The sequence below is a fragment of the Populus trichocarpa genome, chromosome 6 (assembly GCF_000002775.5).
Source record: "Populus trichocarpa isolate Nisqually-1 chromosome 6, P.trichocarpa_v4.1, whole genome shotgun sequence".
Lineage (NCBI taxonomy): Eukaryota > Viridiplantae > Streptophyta > Magnoliopsida > Malpighiales > Salicaceae > Populus > Populus trichocarpa.
In genome coordinates, this window is record NC_037290.2 from 196,557 (window position 1) to 218,300 (window position 21,744).

Sequence of the window (21,744 nt, forward strand, 5' to 3'; positions counted from 1 at the left end):
GTATTTGTGTGCTTTCCTTTTGCTCCATCTGCAGATCAACCACTAACTTTCTAATCCAAATAGTCTGATTCACGACAGCAATAGCAGCAACATACTCTGCCTCTGCTGGGGATTGAGCTATGACTTCTTGCTTCTTTGAACTCCACGAAAAAATGGCAGAACCAAAGTTAAAACAATAATCTGAAGTGCTCCTCATGTCATCAACACAGCTGGCCCAATCACTGTCAAAATAACCATGGAGTATGGAGTTTTTAACTTGACAAAACTTCAATCCATAGTCAATTGTTCCCTTAATGTATCTGACAATTCTTTTTGCTGCTTGAAAATGAATTTCACTTGCACAATGCATATACCTTGAAAGTATACTTGTAGCATTCATAATGTCGGGTCTTGTTGCAGTAAGATACATCAAGCATCTTATTAAGGTTCTATAGAGTGTTTCATCAATCTTTGCAGCTCCATCTTCTTTGCAAAATTTCTCCTTTTGATTCATTGGTGTTGCTGTTGATCTGCACTCTTCCATGTTGAACTTCTTTAAAATCTCTTTGGCATATTTTTGCTGACATATGAAGATTTCATTCTGCTTTTGTTGAACTTCCATGCCGAGAAAGAATGTCATCTTCCCCAAGTCAGTCATCTCAAAGACATTCTTCATTTCTCTTTTGAACACATCAATCTGCTCCATGTTACTACCTGTCACAAGTAAGTCATCCACATAAAGAGAAACCACAAGCAATTCATCATTGATTTTCCTGAGATAGAGTGTAAATTCACTTAAACTTTTTGTAAAGCCTAAGTCTAACAAATGTGCATCAATCCTGTTGTACCAAACCCTTGGTGCTTGCTTTAAACCATAGAGAGCCTTTTTCAGTAAATATACTTTCTCCTCTTCTCCTTGAATGACAAAACCTTCAGGCTGCTCCACAAATATTTCCTCCTCCAAATATCCATTTAAGAAAGCAGATTTGACATCCATTTGATGTATAGTCCAGCCATTTTGAGCAGCAAGAGCAAGCAACATTCTTATAGTATCAAGCCTAGCAACCGGAGTAAAGGTTTCAGAGAAATCCACCCCAAACATCTGAGCATATCCCTTGACAACAAGTCTTGCTTTGTGTTTATTTATAGAACCGTCAGCATTGAACTTGGTTCTATAAACCCATTTGACTCCTATGGCCTTTTTATGTGCAGGTCTGTTCACTAACATCCAAGTCTGATTTTTCTCAATCATCATAAGCTCCTCCTTCATTGTAGCCATCCAATGTTGATTTGCAGAAGCTTCTTCATATCCTGCAGGTTTAATTATTGCCACATTGTAACTCTGATAGATATTAGAGAGCAATCTGATTTTTGTAATAGATTCTTCATCAACATCAACATTCTCCTCTTGAAATTCAAGCTTATTTTTCTCTCAGTTCCAGCTTTCTGACTCAAAGAATTAGATGTTCCTGCTAACAATCACTTTGTTGTCTTGTGGAAGATAAATCATGTAGGCTTTGGAGACTAAACTGTAGCCTACAAAGATTCCAGGTTCTGCCTTTTTATCAAGTTTGTCTCTTTTGTCCTGCGGAATGTAAGAGAAGCAAAGACAACCAAAAGTTTTTAAATTTTGCAACTTTGGTTTATAGCCATACCATGCCTCAAATGGAGTTTTTTTGTTGCAGAGCTTTTGTTGGCAATCTGTTCAAAAGAAACACTGTTGTGTTTGCAGCCTCAGCCCATAAATTCTTTGGCAATCCTTTGTCATGTAATAAACATCTTGTCATCTCCATGAGTGTTCTGTTTTTTCTCTCAACAACCCCATTTTGCTGAGGAGTATAAGGTGCTGTCAACTGATGTTCAATGCCTTCCTTTTCACAGAACTTGTTGAATTTTTTTGAGGTATATTATGTTCCATTGTCTGATCTGACCACCTGCATTTTGTGTGTGCTTTGTTTTTCCACCCAAGCTTTGAACTTCCAGAAGATGTCTGCAACTTCAGATTTATACTTCATGAAATAAATCCAGCACATTCTTGTATGATCATCAATGAAAGTAATGTAATACTTACTGTCGTTCAATGATGATATTTTCAGAGGTCCTCCCACATCAGTGTGCACTAGCTGTAGTTTCTGTGTAGCTCTCCAGCTTTTATTGTGTGGAAAAGGGAGTCTTGTCTGCTTTCCATACTGACAGGCTGCACACAAAGGAGGTTCTTCTTCTAAATCAGGTAGGCCTTTCACAAGATTGTTCTTCTTCATAAAGAGTAGAGCTGTATGATGAAAATGCCCCAATCTTTTATGCCGAAGCATTGTACTGCTATTTTCTTCATGTACTGCAACTTGTTCTTCTTCTGTAAAATTCAAAGCAAAGCTTTTACTTTGCATCTGAATTTTAAATACTTTCTTGTTTTGTGCATCAGTAATCAAGCAAAACTTGTCTTCAAACAGTACCTTATATCCTTTTTCAAGCAACTGACCAACACTCAAAAGATTTTGATTAATTTCAGGAACATATAAGACTTCATAAATTAATTTTAAACCTGTGTTGCCTTTGATTGCCACTGTTCCTTTACCCTTTACTGCAAGACATGCCCCATTCCAATTCTCACTTTAGAAATGGCAGTTCTGTCAAGCCTTTTGAAAAGCTCTTTATCATAGGTCATGTGGCTGGTACAACCACTGTCTATAAGCCAGCTCTCTGTCGAGTTATTGGCAACAAAACATGATGCCACAAACAGTTGTTGTTCTTCAGGTTGTTCAACAACAGTTTTGACTTCTTCTTGTTGCTGTTGTTGTTGTTGAAATTTGCATACCCTTCCAATGTGTCCTAGCTGACCACACTTGTGACATTTTATATCCGGCCTCCACCAGCATCTGCCCTGTGGATGATTGGATTTTTTGCAGTAAGAACACGATGGAAATGTTGTGTTGCTGCTACTGTAATTTCTGTTTCTTTGTTGCAAGTTGTTCTATGATTTTGCAAAAAAAACACCTTCCACAGAACCTGCTTGTCTCATGAGTCTTCTTTGTTCTTGAGCCTGCAGTGCATTCAGTAGCTCTGCCAAAGTGATGCTTGATACATCCTTTGAATTTTCTATTGATGATATTGTAGCTTCAAATTTTTCAGGAACAGTGACAAGAATTTTCTGAACAATTCTAGAATAAGAGAATTCAGTACCAAGAAGTCTTACTTTGTTTACAATGTCAAGAAGTCTGTCAGAGTAATCCTTGATGGTTTCTGATTCATTCATTCTTTGCATCTCAAATTCTCTAATTAGATTTAAAACTTACATGCCCTTCACTCGTTCAATCCCTTCATATTCCTTTTTCAGAAAGTTCCAAATCTCATTTGTTGTCTTCAGAGTCATGATTCTGGTGAAGATTGAAGACGAGACAGCTGCAAATAAGCTAGCTTTTGCCTTTGATTTCTTTTGCTTACTCTCCTTGTGATTTTTCATTTGAGCCACAGTTGGATTGTCAAGCAAAAGAGGAAACTCATATATGTTTTCAACAGCTTCCCACTAATCATTTGCATCAAGGTAAGCTTCCATTCGAACAGCCCACACTTGATAGTTTGTTCCATCAAATTCACGGAGGCTTGTTCCATCATTCTGAACTCATTTTGTGTTGATTGGTTTTTTAGAGGGATGATAAGTGTTTAGGGTAAGTGTTTAAGTTCTCTCAGCCTCGCAGATCTCTCAAGAAAAGAATCGGCTCTGATACCAATTTGTTGGATTTTAACAGAATGAAATGCAAAAGCTAACAAATATCAAACTTCTTCTAAGAACTTCATTGTTTTATTGATCATTCAGGCTTATTGAAAAACAATGAAAAGGAAAGCTTTAAATGCAAGTAACAACAACATTATCTCCTGCTGTTACGTAACAGAAAGTAAAGGATAATGACTAAACAACAGGATTATATCAATCCTAACAGAAATTGACAAATTCAAATAACAAGTGTTTTATTAAAACTAAAACTCATATTAGCTTTCATATCAGCAGATTCCACATCAGCAGCTTCTTCATCATCAGCTTCTGAGACGTTGATTCAACAAAAACACTTACTTTTATCTCCACTAACATGCATACATGGAGTCCGTAAAATTCATATAGATTTGAAAAATACAGATTCATTTTGAGAAAGAGATAGACTTTCATAACCGACTTTGTTTGAACTTTGAACCCATTCATCTACTAGTTTCGACGGGCTTTCTATGGTGACATTCCCAGACTCGTCAGTTGGTGATTGCAGGTTTCTTGTTGGAGTGACTGTCTGGTCATAATTAAGAAATCATAAGCTTTCAGACCAACTCATAGGTGGACCACCATTTGGACTTCTATCCTGTGGGGGGTATGGTTCTTTCTAATGCTGTAGAAAGTTTCTTTACATGGGTTTTTCTCAGTCCCCTGTCGGAAACTATTAGTATCAGTAGATACATTTGGACATGGACAAAAGAAAACTGGAGTTATTTAGATATGTTTAAAATGATTGCAGGTTATTGTTATATGTAACAGTATATCAAGTAGGAAACAGAGTAGACTCATGTGCATCGGATATTTATCCAGTCTTGGAATTATATTGGCCTTATCTTTCTTTATATTTTCGCTATTTTCTTGTGCATGCACTCTGATATGTGATCCAATCGAGCCAAGCATGCAAAATACGTGAAACCGTTTAATGTGATGAGACCTGGTCCAGTTCAGTAGAAATTCCCCTTGCATTAGGTATTCAATAGTACGCAGGTAAATTCTTGGATTACAAAAAGGTAAAATTACAAATGAAAGAGCCTCTCATTCAGAAAGATAGAAGAAGAGTGAAGAACTCCTGCATCCTGCAGAATGTTCCTCCAATTATTTGCAGCGTGTAGTATAATTTATTTGGTCTGCAACAGATGACGACGTAAGCATGTACATACATGCTGCCACATCCACACAGCTCATTGTTTTGTTATTTTCGGATGCAACAATTCTCTCCTGCAGTGTTACTGCAGCATGAATGTCCACAGCGTAAATTTGGTGCCTCTCCGACAACGAAGCAGCAGCGACAACCTTCAAACAATCACGGATTATGCATACCTCAATAGTGCAACAAGCTCAAAGAATAAATAGAATCAACAATGAACCATGAGCAGGCACAATAAATTTAGTTTACCTAGAGGAGAATTCACTTGCTCGGATGCCAGCAGACGAGGAGCTGCTGTTGCATTAGCACACATGGCAACGGATGCCACCACAAGGAGGCAAGTGAAAGAAACCAACAAAGTTTCCTTTCTGGCCATCTTTGCTTGCTTGCACAATGTATATCGAAGGAGTATATAAAGTTTTGTGGTATAACATCCAACTTATACTACGAATTTGTTTATCAGTCGGCAAAGATATGAGCAAGAGGGCGTGGCTTTTGTGCTTGTGCTGCCAAGTCATCCACTAGAGTGATGTCTATCAAACTGCCTGGTGGGAATTTCTTGTCCTTTATCTAAATAGAGTGAATCATTCATTAGCTTCTACAAGCAAGCATGAGCTGCGATTTCTGACTTTGTTTGAACTTTGAAGACTTGTTTGCTTCACTGCATGCTCTAAAACAAGTTGGGCAACAACTCTGTTTTTAGTCCATGTCTATGAACTAAGATGGAGTATACTTAATTTGAATAGAGCACTAAAACAAACTCTGAAGTCCGCAAGAGGAGACTTTCTGTGCATTTTTCTGTGTATTCATCTTCCACTCACAACTATTTAGAAAGATTAATCAGTGAGTAAAATGTTTTTTTTTAATTATTATTTACTCGATTTTAAAGAAATCATCCGGTAATCTCCCCTTGGTTTAAAAAGATTCTGCGTTCGATTGACATTCTGTTTTTTACTTTTCCTTCAGGTCTCTGCATTCTTTAAATTATTATATCATTTCTCTTTGTAATATCAGCGAAATTATATTGGTTAATCAAGTTTCTCCGGTTATAAATATTGAAAAACAAATAATATTTATTGTTAGAATTGAAAATGGGTGAAAGATCGAGCGGTGCTTGACCCATGTGCCAAATCATCAAATCTTGATTTGTTTTTATTCCTTTGATAATATCAAATCTTGATAATATCCTAACCTTTCATTCTGAAGTGGGGATCTGATCATCATGTCAAGCATGAAAATGATTAACCAATACATATAGTCCATCAATTATATTCTTACTATATTTTGATCTGATCACATGCGTAAGCTTATCACCTCAATTTTCCACAGACATTTCTCATAACTATATATAATTAATACAAAAGGTACCAATTTCTGGATCCATGAACTGACATAGACAACATCCCTTTCAGGTTTTTATACTCATACAAACCCAAACTTACATATAATTTTTTTTTCTATATAACCAAAACAGAGTTGTACGCAACATGATACCATAACTAACTTTATAATATAAACCGATTATCTTAATACAAGAGCTAATACAAATATTATAGTTGTGGAGTAATAACTAGACATAATAGAAAAATACTAATTACAACCAAAAGAGCAGGTTTTAAAGGTCGAACAAAAACGACATGTTGACAAGCTATAAGCTTGAAGAAGATAAATAACGAGATGGTGAGTTCAACAACTTAGTGAGTAAATAACATTCACTAAATGTACACAAGGTAATACAATAATGAGGAATACATATACAAATATGACTTTAAGTTATTACATGAAAGTTTTTCAAATAGACCGTAACAAGAATATCATAAGGTAAGGCTCGTCAGAAAATAAAAATGTAATGAGCATGACGCTTCGTATTGTGGGATGATTAATCGTCACAGGTTGATGACTCCCCCGACCAACTAGGGTTCATATACAATGTGCACAAAAACTAACACTACATTGTTAGCATTGGTATTCTGACTGGCATACTATATGTTCATATCATAATTACAAAGATAAATTCATATCATAATACTCAACTCATGACATCAATCAAATGAAAAGATATCAATTCAGAAGTAAATAATGTTTGTTTCAATAAGTGATCATGCTTAATCATAAACAAGGAATAAATAACAATATAAGAATTACCAAGAATCATGATCAATTCCATATTAACAATTCAAGTATTTATATTCATCCTCTAGCATATGAAAAATTATCCACTTACCTGACTTAAAAGTGGAAAGAACATAAAAGCACTAGAATCGAGAGCTTGCCAATTAGAAAACAAAAATGGGAAATAAAATGTGACTTGGTAAAGAAATTTGTAAAGAAAAAGAAAGAAAAAGCAAAGTAATGGTGTTATGCTTGAGATGATGACGAGTAAGATGACAATTGATCTTAATGTGCTTAGTTCGTTCATGAAAAACCGAGTTATGAAAAATCTGAATAGAACTCTAGTTGTCACAATACATAGGAGTAGGATGAGAAAAGAAGATTCTCATATCTGCAAGTAATCAACATAACCAAACAATCTTATTGGTAGTAGATGTTATAGCATGATATTCTGTTTCGGTTGAAGATTGAAAAACAATAGATTGTTTCTTGCTCTTTCAAGAAATAAGATAATCACCTAAAAAGATACAAAAACCAGTAGGAAGAGATCAAATACCAAATTGCAGAAACTGAAGGGAAGATGAAATACTAGATTGCAGAAACTGAACAAATAACATTCTAAGTTGGATCCGTAAAAACTGTGTTTGAGATTAAGTCTTGTTCCATAAAACCATGTCTGATACCATGTTAAATAATTCAAATTAAACAAAGAGAAATACAAAAATAAGAGAGGAGAAGGCTAGGGTTTCATTGATATTGCATGATCACTTTATTCTGGAGAAAATTATATTAACCTAAATACAAAGAGATTTTTCACCAAATAAACCTATATCTGAAAAACTAAAATTACATCTAGCTAGGGACCAATTTGGATTTTTCTTAGATTTTTAAGGGTTAAATTGTAGTTTTGCTAAAATGGAGGACCATACTGAAAATATCATAAATTCATATCTATACTAAAATTTTACTCATAATTCATCATCAATTCTGTCTAGAATCTCGAATTATGCTTCAAAGATCAAATTGTAATTTTTTTTAAAGTTCAAGAACTAAACTGTAATTTTCAAAATTGAGTGACCAAACTGAAATTTCATCATCTTCAACCTCAATATCATACTGTCTAGATTTCCGGCAAGGGGCTTTTTCACAATTTCCCAATATTTCTTACACCCAATACATCAATTAAACCAATTACTCTCGGAGTTATTATTTCTAATAAAATCATCTAAAAAATAACCAATTAAATCATTACCAATAACAATTAACCCTAATACTTCAATCAACTCATTAATTAAACCCAAGATATAATCTTCAATAAATTCAAAATCAAAGTTAAATACCACAATTATTTACAAACAAAGTGTAAATTTTACCTTAGAGGTTTATTTCTTTCTAATTCTTTTCAAAACCCTAATTCTTTCTCTCTCTTTTTCCTTCTTTTCCTCCGAAGGTTCTCTCTCTCTCAAAAATTCAGATTTCTCGCTTCTTTTTGCTATCCTCTTATTAATTTATAATTATCAAACAATACCTCTTATTCATTTATACCTATTTTCTAAACCTCCATAAACATTGTTTTCTTTTTCTGTTAACTCTTTCTCTATTCATTTCAAAATATCACAGGTACATACATATTCTAGAAAGAAGTTTTTTTTTATATATATATATAAAAAGTACATAAATTGATAGAACTGTCTCATTTAGGAAAGGTGAAGAACTTGTTCATGTTTTAATCCTCAAATTATTTGTAGAATGGTAAACCTGCATAACTAGGTCTAGTGGCGCAGAATGCAGCAATTCTCCCCTGCAATACGGCAGCAAGAATATCCACAGCGACGGGATGGTACCTTCCCAAGATAATAGCAGCAGCGACATGACAACCTTCAAACTTCACAAGTATATCAGTTCAACAAGCTCAAAAACAGAATCAAATCATATTTATCTCTATACTAGTTTGTAAGATTCTTCATGATTCAATTACCTCTTGGGGATAAAGCATTTAATTTTCTCAGACGTCTGAGGTCGAACAACGGCATTGCATTTGCAGTACGCATGGTAAGAGATGCAAGCACCAGGAGCCATGAGAAAGCAGCCACAAAAGTTCCTTTTTTCACCATCTTTAATTTTCCTTCACAACAATACATATATTTCAAAGGACGGGTTTAAGCCTTGTCTACAAGGTCCTATTTATACCACAAGGACTACCTAAAATATGAGCAAGAGGGGTGATTTTGCATGTGCTACTGCATTGCATCTTGGGTCCTTCATCGCAGAATGAACCATTGTGATTGTATATCTACTGTATGCACAAGGACCTATACGACTTGTTTGCAATTGTTTTCATCACTTGCTATAAGATAGGAGCTACCTACTTGACTACTGGTGTTTTGAGTGAAGCAAGTGGGGGCAAGTTGGAAGAAAAAATCAACACATCCATTTTGGATAACAGTACTGTTTCCTGATCATACTCTCATTTTCTTCTTTAGCCTTTAGATCATCCATGACATCAAGGGGGGAAGAAGGATGACTTTGACTGGAAAGCTTATTAATTACTAGAGCAAAATCTGTATATCATCCATTACCTGACCACTTTCGCATAAAAAATGTTGTTTCAGAATACATAGTTTATTAACTTGGAATATCGAAGTTGAACCAAAGCACATTTACTTTTTAATCTCGCAATATTCCAGTTCATATCCTTAATTGACTGTTTTTTACAGACACCAGAAAACAAGTAAAAAGGTTCATATCCTTTTGGCAAAGAATCCAGTATATCATGAAAGGAGCAAACATATTGATACACGTCATCACTTTATCCGGGAACATGTGAAGAATGAAGAAGTCCAACTGATATCTTGCAACACAAATGATCAAGTTGCAGACATCTTCACAAAGCCTTTGAAGAGAGAAGTATTTATCCGATTAAAGTTCATGCTTGGCATGATATCCCTCGATTGAGTTTAAGGGGGGAATTTGTTGAAGTAAACTCAATCTCTAGAAGGTCAAGGAAGGCAACCACCGACCAGCCAGCCACCAGCTGTGACCGACCAGCCGCCAGCCACCAGCCGCAGCCGTCAGCCGCATTCACACCACCGGCCACAGCCGCCTTCACACTTGAAGGTTGAATTTTCTTGTTTTGAATTCGTGTATAAATAGAGTGCTCAGCTTATGTTATTGTGTGTGGGAGATAATAGAGAGAAACACTAGAGAGAAAGAGAGAGGGCGTGTATTAAGCTTTTTGTGTCTATAAGCTTGTTATTTGTTTCTTGAAATAAAACAGTGTGTTTTATCCCCTCCGAGTGTTTCAAAGCCACCATCAGTGGTTTCTCCCACCAACAATTGGTATCAGAGCCCCGTTCGTCAGAAAACAGAAGTGTTTTGGGAGATATCCGAATTTTCAAAGTTGTCCAAAACAAGTTTTGATCATTCCACAGTGTAGAGCTCATCCATACGAACTCACTGGTGCAAAAATCAGTTTGATCGGAGACGGAGGTATCCCACACGCGCCACCTGAATATTCTGCACTGTTTGACCACGCGCATCCCACGCGCCCAGAGGTAGACGACGACTGAGACACACGCGCGCCATATTCAAGCCGCGCCGAGCCTCTAAGCCGACTTCAAAGCCGAGCCGCTCGATAGTCGCAGCCGAGCCGATAGAATATTCCGCAGAATATTCCCGGTTCAACCCCAGCGAACCGCCCGACGCCCAGAATTGGTGTTTTGACCGGTTCACCCATTTGCTGACCTGATTTTTACAAAGTCAGACCGGTTCCCGACTATTTGGTCCATTCCGGATCGATCTACAGTGTCGGTTTTGCCAAATTCGGCTCTCAGAAGGAGATATAGTCATTAAAAGAGCAAAATGACTACAGAAGGTACACATACACTCATCCCGAAGCTGACCAAAGACAACTATGATAGTTGGTGCATCAGATTGAAAGCATTTCTTGGTTCACAAGAGTGTTTGGATATTGTACAACATGGTTATGATGAACCAGAGTCCAAAGAAGAAGAAGATGCTTTACAAGAGGCACAGAAGCAAGCCTTGAAAGTCAACAGAAAGAAAGACAACAAAGCAAAGACCATCATCTATCAAGGTCTTGATGAAGATACATTCGAGATCATAGCTTCCGCTGAAACATCACATGATATATGGGAGGCTCTCCAACAAAAATACAAAGGTGCTGACAGAATCAAGAAGATTCGTCTTCAATCTTTGCGAGGTGAATTTGAGTTATTGCAAATGAAGTCCTCGGAATCTATTTCTGATTATCACACAAGGATTATGGTGATAGTCAATCAGATGAGGAGAAATGGAGAAGCCATCGTCGATTCTCGAATTACTGAGAAAATTTTGAGATCCCTAGATCCAAAATTTGATTTTGTTGTTGTCGCCATTGAAGAATCCAAGGAAGTGGACAAGTTGACAGTGGATGAACTTATGAGTTCTTTGCAAGCTCATGAGCAGAAGATTGTAAAGCGAAATGGAGATAAGGCCATCGAGCATGCCTTACAAGCAAAGCTGTCTCTCAAGGACAGATATGAGCAAGGGGAGACTTCAACAAGTGGATATACCACTCAAGCAGGAAGTCAACAATCCAGAGGAGGATTCCAGAGATTCCAAGGAAGAGGTTCTTGGAATACAAGCTTTAGAGGAAGAGGTGGTAGAAACACCACCAGAGGAGGTCGAGGACAACAAGCATTCACTCCTAGAGGAAGAGGAGGCGGTTACAATAACCGTGACAAGAGAAATATCCAATGTTATAGTTGCAATCAATTTGGGCACTATAGCACTGAATGCAGAAGGAAAGCTCCGTTGGAGATACGTGAGCAAGCCAACTATGCAGAGAAGGATGACAGAGAAGAAGCTGCATTTCTTGTCCAACAAGAACTTGGCGAGAAACAGGAAAATATATGGTATCTAGATACTGGAGCCAGCAATCACATGTGCGGCTACCGAGAGTTATTTGGTGATCTAGATGAAACCAAGCAAGGTCTAGTTACTTTTGGAGATACCTCAAAGGTTCCGTTCAAAGATAAAGGCAGCATCCCAATCAAGTTGAAGAACGGCGATTCCAGCTACATCGCCAATGTTTATTATGTCCCAGCCATAAAGCAGAACCTGATCAGCTTAGGTCAACTTATGGAGAGAGGTTATACTTTTTACTCGAAGAATTGTCATCTGACAATTAGAGACAACAATTGGAGATTAATGGCCTATGTGAAAATGTCCAAGAATAGGATGTTTCCTTTGAATATCCAGTATGATGCAGCAAAGTGTTTGAGTGCCATCACCAACAGTGAAGAATGGCTCTGGCACCTAAGGCTTGGACATCTGAATTTCACAAGTCTGAAGATGCTAGCAAGCAAAAAGATGGTCAAAGGTTTGCCTCACATTGATCATCCAGATGAAGTCTGTGAGAGTTGTGTCCTCAGCAAACATCACAGATCCAGTTTTGCCAAAGAAGTCAACTGGAAAGCAAAGAGGCCACTGGAGTTAGTACACACAGATGTGTGTGGCCCAATAACACCTATGTCGACTGGACAAAATAGGTACTTCCTCACTTTTATTGATGATTTTAGTAGAAAGACGTGGATATACTTTCTGAAGAGGAAGTCAGAAGTATTCAATTGTTTTAAAGATTTTAAAGCAATTGTGGAGAAGCAAAGTGGCTACATGATCAGAACCGTGAGATCTGATCAAGGTGGAGAATATACAGCAAATGACTTTGAAGCCTATTGTACACAACAAGGCATCAGACATCAGACAACACCAGCTTATACACCACAGCTGAATGGTGTAGCTGAAAGGAAGAATCGCACGATTCTTGACATGGCAAGAAGTCTGCTCAAAGCAAAGAAGTTGCCCAAGCAATACTGGGCTGAAGCTTGTATCATGTGCAGTGTATCTACTGAATCGCTGCCCAACCAGAAGTTTGCAAGGAGTCACTCCAGAAGAAGCATGGAGTGGTCACAAACCAAGTGTTACTCATCTACGAGTCTTTGGTTGTGTGGCATATGCAAAGATCCCAGATGCAAGAAGGAGAAAGCTCGATGATAAAAGCGAGAAATGCATCTTTGTCGGATATGGTGAAAGAAGGATGGGATACAAGCTGTATAATCCCATCACGAAGAAGGTGATTATGAGTAGAGATGTTATCTTTGAAGAAGATAAATCTTGGGAATGGAATGATGATCAAGAAGCAGTCAAATGGATCACCACTGATTTGATCCTTGAAGGTGAAGAAGTACCAACAGTACTTGCAGAAGAACAGATTGTGCCAGCAGCTGAACCACAAAGTTCGGTACACAGATTCCCTGTATTCAACAGGAGGAACACACCAGGAGCATCATCATCAACACCACCATCAGCATCCTCATCAGAAGAACCAAGAAGGATGAGAAATCTTGAAGAGCTGTACGATGCCACTCAAGTAATGGAAGATACAAATTTGTTTTGTTTCTTTTCAGATAGTGACCCATTAAGCTTCAATGAAGCTGTCACAGAAGAGAAATGGATTAAAGCAATGGATGAAGAAATACATGCCATTGAGAAGAATGATACCTGGAAGCTGACTTATCTACCAGAAAACAAGAAAGCAATAGGTGTCAAATGGGTCTACAAGACAAAGAAAAATGCAAAAGGAGAAGTGCAAAGATACAAAGCCAGATTAGTGGCTAAAGGCTACAAACAGAGAGAAGGCATTGACTATGGAGAAGTATTTGCTCCAGTAGCCCGGTTAGAGACAATCAGAATGATGATCTCATTAGCTGCACAACATAGATGGAAGATATATCAACTTGATGTGAAGTCAGCATTTCTGAATGGCTTCCTAGAAGAAGAGATCTATGTTGAACAACCACTTGGATACATCGAAATTGGAAATGAAGGCAAAGTATACAAGTTGAAGAAAGCTCTCTACGGTTTGAAGCAAGCTCCGCGTGCTTGGAATACCAGAATTGACAGGTATTTTCAAGAAAATGGATTTGAAAAATGTCCATATGAACACGCAATGTATGTGAAGAAAGAAGCGGATGGAAGCATATTATTTGTATGCCTATATGTTGATGACTTGATCTTCACCGGCAACAACCCTACCATGTTTGAAGCCTTCAAGAAAAGCATGGTACAAGAGTTTGAGATGACAGACATTGGTCTGATGGCACACTTTCTTGGCTTAGAAGTAACGCAGAAAGAAGAAGGGATTTTTGTATCCCAAAGCGGTTACGCTAAAGATATTCTTGAAAGGTTCAAGATGGAAAGCTGCAATCCGGTATCAACTCCAGTTGAGAATGGAGTGGAATTGAGGAAGAGTAAGGTTGGAAATGTTGATCCAACTTACTTCAAAAGCTTAGTAGGAAGCTTAAGGTACTTGACATGTACCAGACCGGATATACTCTACGGAGTCGGACTCGTCAGCAGATACATGGAGACACCAGACCAGTCTCACTTGAATGCAGCCAAGAGAATTCTTCGCTACATCAAAGGCACAATGAATGAAGGTATGTTTTATACCTCAAGTAAAGACTTTAATCTTGTAGGCTACTCGGATAGTGATTGGGGTAGAGATCTGGATGAAAGGAAAAGCACAACAGGGTTTGTCTTTTTCATGGGAGACACATCTTTCACATGGTCATCCAAGAAGCAATCAATTGTCACATTATCAAGCTGTGAAGCTGAGTATGTTGCTGCCAACTCAGCCGTATGTCATTCAATATGGTTAAGGAATATGCTGAAGTTTTTGGGATTTCCTCAAGAAAATCCTACGGAGATTTATATTGACAATCGATCAGCAATCGCATTGGCAAAGAATCCAGTATATCATGAAAGGAGCAAACATATTGATACACGTCATCACTTTATCCGGGAACATGTGAAGAATGAAGAAGTCCAACTGATATCTTGCAACACAAATGATCAAGTTGCAGACATCTTCACAAAGCCTTTGAAGAGAGAAGTATTTATCCGATTAAAGTTCATGCTTGGCATGATATCCCTCGATTGAGTTTAAGGGGGGAATTTGTTGAAGTAAACTCAATCTCTAGAAGGTCAAGGAAGGCAACCACCGACCAGCCAGCCACCAGCTGTGACCGACCAGCCGCCAGCCACCAGCCGCAGCCAGTCAGCCGCATTCACACCACCGGCCACAGCCGCCTTCACACTTGAAGGTTGAATTTTCTTGTTTTGAATTCGTGTATAAATAGAGTGCTCAGCTTATGTTATTGTGTGTGGGAGATAATAGAGAGAAACACTAGAGAGAAAGAGAGAGGGCGTGTATTAAGCTTTTTGTATCTGTAAGCTTGTTATTTGTTTCTTGAAATAAAACAGTGTGTTTTATCCCCTCCGAGTGTTTCAAAGCTACCATCAGTGGTTTCTCCCACCAACATCTACAAGGTCCTATTTGCACTTCAACTTCTCATGCCAATGAACTATAAGTTATAATATGAGCAAGAGGGGTGATTTCGCATGTGCTACTGCATTGCATCTCTAATCCTTCATCGCAGGATGAATCATTATCCATTGCAAGCACGCAGTAGCTTCTGTTTTGAGTGAAGCGATTGGGGGCCGGTGAGTTGGAACTGAATAGAAATTAAAATATCAAGATGATCGAACACATCCATTTACTAGTCATTTTGAAGGTTAAGCCATTTTGTTTTGATAACAGTGTTTCCTCAAACTCTCGTTTTCTTTAGCCTTAAGAATCCATCAAGTTTTTCGATCAGTGAACGGATATTTAAGAAGATTAATACTTGGCAGGTTTTGCATGATCCATCCTAATGAGTTCAATATTGTATAGTGTAATCGGTACATGCACGTTACTATATATAAAATTAAATATGTTGTTACAGACTTTAAGAATAACAAAGTTTAATCTTTTCAAATTAAGCTCATGCATTTAGTTTTAATCTCACCATATTCCAGTTCATGGCATTCTGGACGGACTCGGGTTAGCCGAGAGCCTCCTTCACTATATATATTCTTACAGACAGCAGAAACAAGCAAGTAAAAGGTGTCATGCATGAGTGTTTCCTTCCTGTTGCTATCTTTCCAAAGAGTTCAAACAGTTAAAAAGGGTTGCAAGATAATAATGAAGAAAGCAGGGAATACGCTCTTTCACTCCACGCTCCCCACAGAGATAAACCTTTGCCTTTAAACTCAATTTCACGCTCTCATAAGATTTTACTTTAATAGTTATCTTCAGGGGTGTGCTTGGAGATATTGATTTTGGAATTGCTTTTTTGTTTAGAAATTTATTAAAATAATTTCTGTTATTTTTTAAAATTTATTTTTAATATTAACAAATCAAAATAATAAAAAAAACAAAAAATAATTTCAAAAATTGACAAAACAAAGCCGAACATACCCTAAATCAGCTAAGGAGTAGCCAGTGGTGTTGAACATTTAAATCTAAAATCCCAATGCATGCCTTGTTTGTGCTGCTTGGAAGTCCAATCGCAATAAGAAATCTTATATCCACAGGAAGTTTTTCTCATCACACAAACTTACCTGCCTCTGTTTTCGCTAAAAAGAATTTAACAACTGCCCAAAAGATGATGAGCAGTTGTCATTTTTCCACAGTAAATATTTGATATATTTATATTATACATCAAGAATTCTTTTTGTTTTTTTGAAGGTTCATATATCAAACAGTTGGTAAACTAATACCAAAAGAATTTGCTAGCTAGATGCATCAACAAAGAGCATATTCAGTGTTCATGATGAAAATTTAAGGCATTAAGTGACATCCCAATAATGTTTTTACAAAACCAAGCATTTCATAAGAAGCTCGGAATCTGTCCCTTCCTAAGAGAAGAAGGGTGCACTGTAAGAAACTTGGAATCTGTCCTACTAAGAGCATGTTCGGGAATGCAAGCTTTGTTCCATAAAAAATTCAAAATAAATTTTTTTTATAAAATAAAATTTTTTATATTTTAAGATCGTTTTGATGTGCTAATGTCAAAAATAATTTTTAAAAAATAAAAAAAAATATTATTTTCATACATTTCTAAGCGAAAAGTATTTTAACCCGTTACCACTATCACAATCCCAAACAGACCATAATTAGACTCGGTTATTAATAAAAGTTTCCCATTAACTCTTGCTAATAAGATAAATATAAGATATATTCATAGATATATCTACCAAATGCCCTTCATGTATCAGCACGGCTGCCTTGTCTCTGTTGCCGGGTGCTTGGCCCAGGAAAGAAGAAGCAGTCCATTTGGTTCCTGAAAATTTGTTCTACTTCTATTCCTGCTACACCAAAGGCCAACTCTTTCGCTTCTATGTGCATTGCATCAATAACGTTCCCTTTCCCTGATAAAATAAAACAGTCCACCACAAATCAATCACACTTGAGTTAATCAAGCAAGATAGCTAGCCTAGAGGAGGCAGAGAGAAAAAGCAATTATATATATATATATATATATATATATATTAATTACCTGCGAGAGTGTATCTTATGTTTGCTTGTGCATTAACCTCAAAGCATAGAAGTTTGAGAGTACTATTATTGGAAGCCACGATAGCCACCGGATAGCTGGCAGGGGCAATGAAGATGGTTCCACGCCTCAAGTGCGAGCTTATATTTTGGTAAGTTGGACTGCTCGAACCAGAGGAGCTGGAGTGGTGAGGACATGTCATCTCAAAGTATCCCTCACCTTCCACAACAATGAATATCTTGGCTGCCTTTGAGTGGAAGGGTCCAGCCATAGATCCCTATATATACAAATCAATATATGGAATATGGAGATCAGATCAGAACTGAATTATTATATGATTACTAGGAAGAGCTAAACATATATCACTACATACTTGAGTGATGCTGGCAAAAGAGACTATAAGATTAAGGTATTCAAGTGGCTTGAAATCTCTAGGATCGGCTTCATAGAGATCCCCGTAGTCGTTGCTTTTAATAGCACCCTTCTTGAAAAGATTGAATGGGCTGCCTGACACATTAGAGGGGAAAGGCCAAGCGCCATTGCTGCCACGTACACCTTCTTCATCTTGGCTCAAGGCCTCGATCTGTTGCTTGGTGGCATTCATGATTTTTCCTTGCTGTTGTTTGAAGATTTTCTCCAGCCTTCCTCTCTCAGTCTGGTTAATTGATCGATACACATGCAAGGATGATGCAAAAGAAACATCCTATTAGCTAGCTAAAACATAAGCCATCATACATCGTAAGAATAAAAAAATTAATAATTGATCAGCAGGAAAGGCAACTTGTAATTGGGACTCAGTACATTAAGAGCAGCCTCGACTAAATCCCAGCTGAATGCCTCGAAGAAAGATTCTGAGTCTCCACCACCTGCTCCATAGAATGCCTGGAGTGTCATAAAACCATTAATGTAATTTATGCATGACAAATAATTAAGAACATCCAAAGCAATAGAACCCCTTAATTACTTTGTATCTAGTTCTTTCCATCTCATATTACAATTACAATTATTAGCAGTATATCATCACATCAGTGATGTATAAATTTGATGTTGATGCATTTAATTTAATTAATTACCTCGTAGTTGCCAGGAAGATTGACCGGGAAAAGGATCTTCGCGACATAAAGTTTCTCATATTCATCTCGGTTAACCATATAAAAAGTAGTATCAGCATGAACTCTGAAGATATCTCCACATTCCAGGTTTGAGGTCTCTCTCTTTATCTCCTCATGGATCACAGTTATAGCCCCACGTCCTACAGATCAATAAAATTTAACGAACACACTAGTAGACTGATTGGTAAATGATAAACAAACATATAGTGATTACAGAAAATTGCAAACAGGTTGAAGCTAGCAGCTCGGCATACCCTTAACAACGAAGAGAACAAAATCAGCATCTATGTGGGCAGGGGTTATGAATGTTAGAGGATTAGCTTCAAGAATTTCAACACGGTAATTCGCTAGAGCACTAAGAAGATTTGAGTTCTTGGTGAATTGTTGAAGAACATCAACTCTTCCGTGTTCAGTCTTGACTCTAGAAACAAAATCCCTATCGTATTCAAACACATAAGGATTGATCTCCTCTTCTTCATCCCCCAGGTCCTTGTGTCCTCCTCCCTCTTCTTGATCCCCTCGTTGGTCTTGTATCTTATAGTCCAGTACTTGCTGATCCGATGTCTGAAGAGTAGTAGAGGAAGTACTAGTTCGTGTGGCTGCATTTGCACGCACTGTAAATATGGATGGAAATAGCAGGAGGCATGTTAAAGAAACCAACAAACTAATTTCCAGCTGCTTTCTCACCATGGATCGATCTTTAAAATCAAAGAAAAGCCTTTTTCTTTCTACAGAGCAATATTGATCCTAGCGAGCATGCCAATGGAATCCATATGAGCAACCATGCACTCGTATGTGAATGATTTTTTGTCAGATTATTTACTGCCATCCTCGACATTTATCGTAGTCCGAGCCATTGTTGTTGTCGTTGTTGTTATTGTATGCACATGGACCTGCCCTCCATAGAAAGTTACGCTTTTAATGGCAGGAGTTGTAGGTAGATTTTATTAATTCAAGATGTCATCAAAAGGTGAATTCTACAGTCACTTGAGGTAAACCAACGTCTTTTACTACCTGTAAAAATGGCAAGATTTTATTCAAATAATCAGATTTATCATAGCCAGAGATATGTTTAGAACCTTTTCTTTTCTTTGATTCTTAATCAGATTAGGTTCGGCTGCGCGACCACAGGACTCGGATTAATTATGCTCTAGTTACATTTGAAAGCCTTCTTGGCTATTAAAGCCGACACCAAGTAAAAAAGTTAAGCATGATTGTTTCCTGTAATCTTTAAAAAACTGGAAGAATAAACAGAATTACTGTAATATTTTAATATAAAAGAGAAATAATAGATAGGAAAAGTCAACAATATCCTTGAAGGGATAGATATTAGGTATAAAAGAATGAGAGGCATTGAAGTAATTAATTCCATATGAGTTGATAGATATAAATAGGATGAGAAAAAAGAGAGAGAGATTTGAAATTAGAAAGAGAGAACCGAGAGGAGAGAAAGAAAGGAGAAGAAGGAAGAGAAAAGAAAAAAGAGAAGAGAAGAAAATTATAAGAAATAAATTATTAATGTAAGGTTTATGTTTTAATATGTATAAGGGTTGTTATTAGTTAAAATTTTGAATGTTTTGAAGGTTAGGGTTTTGAAGACTATGTTTTGGGTTTGAAGATGAGTTGATTGAAATATTATGGATTAGTTGTTATGGGTAATGGTTTAATTGGTTGAATTTTAAATAATTTTATTAAGAATAATGATTTTCAGATTAAGTGGTTTAATTAATGTGTTGGATCTAAGAATATTGAGAAACTGTCAAAAACCCTTGTTGTAAATCTGGACAGTATGGTTTTGAGATTGAAGATGATAAAATTTCAGTTTGGTTCCTTACTTTTAGAAATTTATAGTTTAGTCCTTGAACTTTCAAGAAATTGCAAGTTGGTCCCTGGAGAATAATATAAGATTTTGGATAGAATTGAGGATGAATTGTGGGCAAAATTTTAATCTAGTTATAAATTTATGAAATTTTCAGTTTGGTCCTTGAATTTGACCCCTAAAAATCTGATAAAATTTCATATTGGTCCCTAGCTGTAATTTTAGTTTTTTATATTGGTTTAACGAATAATTGAGGTTTATTTGGTGAATTATTATCAAGTTTTATGATTTTTTTTAATTAGATTTAAAGAAAACCACTTGATTTTTTTGTTTTTGAGGGAAATGACTAGTTTGGTTCATAAACATATAGGGTTATGAGTTAGACTTTAAGTTAAGTGTATTAAATAGATTGTGTATTTTTTTAATTGTTTTTTAGTAAATCATTTTTTATATTCAGATAATCCTGATATTCTATCTAGAGAACATCAATAGGATTGCCTTCGATATATACTTCCGTGTTATTTTAAATTTTGAGTTAGATGAGTGGATAATTTTTCATATGCTAGAAGATTAGTATAAATACTTGAATTGTTAATATGAAATTTATCGTGTTTCTTGATAATTCTTACATTGTTATTTATTCCTTATTCATGATTAAGCATGATCATTTAATAAAATTGAATCTTTAATATGAAGCATTATTTACTTTTAAATTGATAGCTTTTCATTTTATTGATGTCATGAGTTGAGCATTGAGATATGAATTTGTCTGTGTGATTATGATATGAACCTGTGATATGCCAGGCGGGATATTCATGCTAATAGGATAGTGTTAGTCTTTGTGTACATCATATTTGAACCCTAGCTGGTTAGAGAAGTCACCAACCTGTGGTGATTGATCATCCCACAGTACAGAGTATCATACTCATTGCATTTTGATTTTCTGACGATCCTTACTTTATGGTATTCTTGTTATGGTCTATTTGATAAATTTTCCTGTAAGAACTTAAAACCATATTTGTATATATATTATTCATTATTGTATTACCTCATGTACGTATATTGAATGTTATCTATTCACTGAGTTGTTGAATTCACCATCTTGTTATTTATCTTTTTCAGGCTTGTAGCTTATTAGCATGTCATTTTTGTTGAACTTTCAGAACCTACTATTTTGGTTGTAATTAATACTTTTTCTTTATGTCTAATTAGTGCTCCACAACTACAATATTTATATTAACTCTTAAATTAAGATAATCAATTTATATAATGAGATTAGTTATGTTATTATATTACGTAGAACTTTGTTTTGTTTATATAGATGAAAAAGTTTGCATGTAAGTGTTTCGTATAGGTATAAAAACCTAGAAGGG

The 21,744-nt window shown here is 36.4% G+C and overlaps 1 protein-coding gene and 1 long non-coding RNA gene across 2 annotated transcripts; both read right to left on the reverse strand.

The window, feature by feature from the left end:
- Positions 1-4,682: 4,682 nt before the first annotated feature.
- On the reverse strand, positions 4,683-5,583 carry LOC7462457 (uncharacterized). The gene is made up of 2 exons (XR_002982607.2): positions 5,136-5,583; positions 4,683-5,032 (listed from the first exon to the last, which is right to left on the reverse strand). It is a non-coding gene; the product is annotated as an uncharacterized LOC7462457 (long non-coding RNA).
- Positions 5,584-16,976: 11,393 nt separating this feature from the next.
- LOC7463631 (vicilin Cor a 11.0101) lies at positions 16,977-19,411 on the reverse strand. Its single transcript, XM_002308708.4, has 6 exons — positions 18,807-19,411; positions 18,514-18,692; positions 18,242-18,322; positions 17,814-18,095; positions 17,444-17,717; positions 16,977-17,315 (listed from the first exon to the last, which is right to left on the reverse strand). The coding sequence occupies exons 1-6, from the start codon at positions 19,240-19,242 to the stop codon at positions 17,152-17,154; spliced, it is 1,416 nt and encodes a 471-aa protein (XP_002308744.3). The 5' UTR covers positions 19,243-19,411; the 3' UTR covers positions 16,977-17,151.
- Positions 19,412-21,744: the final 2,333 nt, after the last annotated feature.

What these genes read in the sequence shown, in the direction of transcription:
- LOC7463631 (XM_002308708.4), bottom strand. Translation starts at nt 19,242, where the DNA reads ATGGTGAGAAAGCAGCTGGAAATTAGTTTGTTGGTTTCTTTAACATGC. An exon ending in ATCTTCCTGGCAACTACGAG is followed by an intron (nt 18,323 to 18,513) that starts GTAATTAATTAA and finishes ATGACACTCCAG; the next exon opens with GCATTCTATGGAGCAGGTGG. An exon ending in CTTTTGCCAGCATCACTCAA is followed by an intron (nt 17,718 to 17,813) that starts GTATGTAGTGAT and finishes TTGTATATATAG; the next exon opens with GGATCTATGGCTGGACCCTT.